The 3450-nt window shown below is 45.4% G+C and overlaps 1 protein-coding gene across 1 annotated transcript in view; it reads left to right on the forward strand.

Annotated features, from left to right (window-relative positions):
- Positions 1 to 2798: 2798 nt before the first annotated feature.
- Positions 2799 to 3450, forward strand: part of VEGFB (vascular endothelial growth factor B) — a 48249-nt gene continuing 47597 nt past the window's right edge. The window contains exon 1 of the mRNA XM_018565245.1: positions 2799 to 3276. Coding sequence (XP_018420747.1) covers positions 3103 to 3276 — 174 coding nt within the window. The 5' untranslated portion in view covers positions 2799 to 3102. The remainder of the gene's footprint in view (positions 3277 to 3450) is intronic.

A 3450-nucleotide genomic window follows, 5' to 3' on the forward strand; every position in this document is an offset into this window, starting at 1 on the left:
TTTTTCTATTTCAAAAGCAAAATGTCAGGGGTCTGTTTAGACTCCTAATATTTCCGCGAAGCCCCCCCCCAACAGTACAAAACAAAAAACAACACATCCTGGAGGCGTGCGCGGTGTCTGGTGACATCACATGCCTGTTGGGGGGGGGGCACAATTTTCTGTTCTTGCCTCGATTGCAAAAGGAGCTAGCTAAAGCTCTGGCTGGCCATCTTGGTAGAGGCAGGATTTTGCATCCTCATATCAGAGCCTACAGAGAATAGTAAGCAGCATAATAGTGACATCACCTAAACTCGCTCCACATCTCCTCAGACTAGCAGAGGCAGCAGTGCCTTAGATCTCACACTGCAGATATATAGGCTGTATAATGCAAAAACAAACAAAAACAAATGTATTTATATAGAAACAGTAAAAACTACATAATTGCTTAGGGAAGAAGGGGATAGAGGAGTTAAAACAAATAATTAGGGTTAAGTATGGGCTAATGAGGGGTGTGGCAGTGTAAGCCAATGCCACGGTGGAGGATGGCGACCTTGGTACCCAGGACTCTCGGCCAAAGGGGCTGAGAGGGTCCAGAAGGTAAAGCATGTTATAAGGAAGAACCTGGCTTTTCAGGTTATTCCAGGTTTTCCTATTTGCAGCTGGGATCTGGAGCTCTGGAGATTTCGTAGAGCTCTGGGTGGGATGAGATCTCCAGTCCTGGGGCCAGGTGTTGCCAATGACCAGCCTGGGCTAATCAGGTGGCTGAGAGCAGCCTTATCAGGAAGCCAGCCCAGTGCTCAGGGAGTGTTGGAGTTGTGTGTGTGCAGGGAGCACACGCACACGGACCACCTCGGGTGCGTGCTGGACGCACACGGAACAGCCAGGGGTGGCTGGGAGAGGTCAGGAAGGTCGGTGACCCTAGGACCTGCGGTACAGACTGCTGGGAGAGCAGAGCGAGTGCCCACGAGGGGAGAGGTCAGGAAGGTCGGTGACCCTAGGACCTGCGGTACAGACTGCTAAGAGAGCAGAGTGAGGGCTCACGAGGGGTGAGCAGCGTGAGTGTCTTGAAGCTGAGGAAAGCTACAGAGCCATAACAAGGACTGTCTTATGTTGCTGCTGCAAGCTATTTTGTGTTTGCCCTTTAATAAACTGCATTATACTTGACTTACCTGGACTACAGTGGAGTGTCCTTCTTACAGGGGCTAAACTTTTATGGAAAAAAAACTTTTTTATTTTAACATACATACTTTTATGTACACATAGCACTAACTTAATGAATAAAGGCTGCAACTACATCCTATATTTATCATTAGTAAAGAGGAGGACTTGGCTGTCACATGAGGAGTGGCTGTACCAGTTTAATCAAGTGCTGATGGTGCTCCTGATACATAAAGCTCTCCCTATAATCTGCAGGACTGAGCTGTGAGTTTAACAGTCAGATCCTGCAAAGTGCAGGAGATAGCTGAGAATGTTGTAGAGACAGCAGAGGCTCCCTTTCCAGCTGCATGAAGTGGATTGAATAGTGCTGGATGCAATTTAACCTGCAAGATGAGTCTTCGAGGGGCAGCACAAGACACGAGGTAGGTATTGCAGCAAAATCTTTTTTTAATGAGATGCCAAGTTATTGTTTTTTTTCACGAAGTCACTTTTAGGGTTAAGTTGCGAGCAATAGCCCGCTATATACTGAGCTTTGGGTCACGGGAGGAGGTTAGTATATGTCCTCCCGTGACCCTAAAGAGAACTATGGGGAAAAACACTTACCCCATTGTTCTCTTTTAATTTTTACATGGCATTCTGCTTTATGGTTGAATAAAGACATAGGTCCATCCAATTCAACGTTTATGTGTATGTGTGTAAGTGTGTGTGTGTATAAGAGTCAGTAAGAATATAATTGCTTTTTGGGGTGGAGTTGGTCTTTAATACTTTGTGAACATTGATTAGAAGTATTGAAGAAAAAGACAGCCAGGCAATTAGCATTTTGACAAGAAAAGGTTCGCAACGGCAGATACAATGCTTCCCTTGTGACAGCTTTCCTTTAAAGCTCAAATTTTTTTACATTTATTTTGCACTTTCATTTGAATACATTCCACAATAGCCACAAAGCACATACATCTACTTTGTGCGCACCAGAAGCCTTTGCAAGCCCAGATATTACCATATAAATGTAGCAGTGATATAATCACTGTGCTGTAAATAGCCTGTGCAGAGTGCAGCGCTGTGGGAGGGACCCAACAGGCTCCACCTACTACAGGCAGCAGAAAACTACAGGAGAGGCGGAGACAAGACCAATCACCCTGCACAAGGAAAGAGAGCAGCAGTGACCGGTCTTTAATACAGGAAGCTCCTGCACAAAGCAGTATTCTCACACTAGATTACTGCATGGATCTGGAAGAAATACACAAAGCACACCAAGATTCAATAAGAATATACACGCCTTTTTGTATTTATTGTGTATATTGTTTATCCCGGAGTTCAGCTATAATGTAGTTTCCACCACCTTAACAACTGCATGTCTCTCAAAGTAGCAACTGAGTCATAGTAAGATAACTAATGACTCACAAATCGACGTGCCTCCGAGTAGCACCTCTCCTTACTCCAGCACACAACTACACAGACAGTGTCACAATGTGCTGTGTATTCCCAAGCTGCGGACTGTGAGTGCTCTGCTCTCTCCTTTCATAATGTTTCATCTTTCTCTTTCCCTCCCATCCACCATCCCATTCCCAGCTTATCTGTCTATCTCTCTACCTTTCTGTGGAAGGAGTCAGGGTCCTCTGCCTAGTACAAGTCACATCCCAGAGAGGAAAGGCAGGATAAGCCAGACAAAGGGGGAGAAAAAGAGAGGGATCCAGCCAGGGGCACATAATGAGACGGGCAGAGAAGAAAGAAGAGGAGGTCAATGCACACACATTCTCCTGTGACACCAGCAAATCCTGCTCAATTTGACTATTTTCTTTTTTTGGGTAAAAGAATGTTCTGTTTGCTTTGCAGGAGTTTACTTAGGCTGGGGGTGGCTGGATAGCGGTAACCTTTTGGAACTAAACTCTGTCCCTGTTTCCTAGTCTATGCCAGCCCTTCCTCATCTGACTCTATTACCTTCTCCCTACTGAACAGACTGTGCATATGAATGAATCTGCATATAAACCCCCCCGCCAGACCTCAACAATTGGCTCACCAGATTTAGGACTGACTTCAAAGGACAACCTTCAGGACAAGGGACTGCTGTACAAGATGGATTATGTGCTGGTCAGTTCCCTAATGTGGCTATGCGTTTTACTCCAAGGCATCCTGACTCCGGTAAGTGCTCTGACCTCTGAACATGTAAGGTGCTGATGATTTCTGGACCATTGACTTAGAACTGGGAGAGGAGATCAAGCTAGATATACAAGAACAGACCCCCATTGTAGCTCAATAAGAGGGTCAGTCCTCTTTTTCATCTGCCTGTGGAGATTGTGTGTAAAATAATATTTT

Source organism: Nanorana parkeri, unplaced genomic scaffold (assembly GCF_000935625.1).
Source record: "Nanorana parkeri isolate BGI_ZX_2015 unplaced genomic scaffold, ASM93562v1 scaffold25, whole genome shotgun sequence".
Taxonomy (NCBI): Eukaryota; Metazoa; Chordata; class Amphibia; order Anura; family Dicroglossidae; genus Nanorana; species Nanorana parkeri.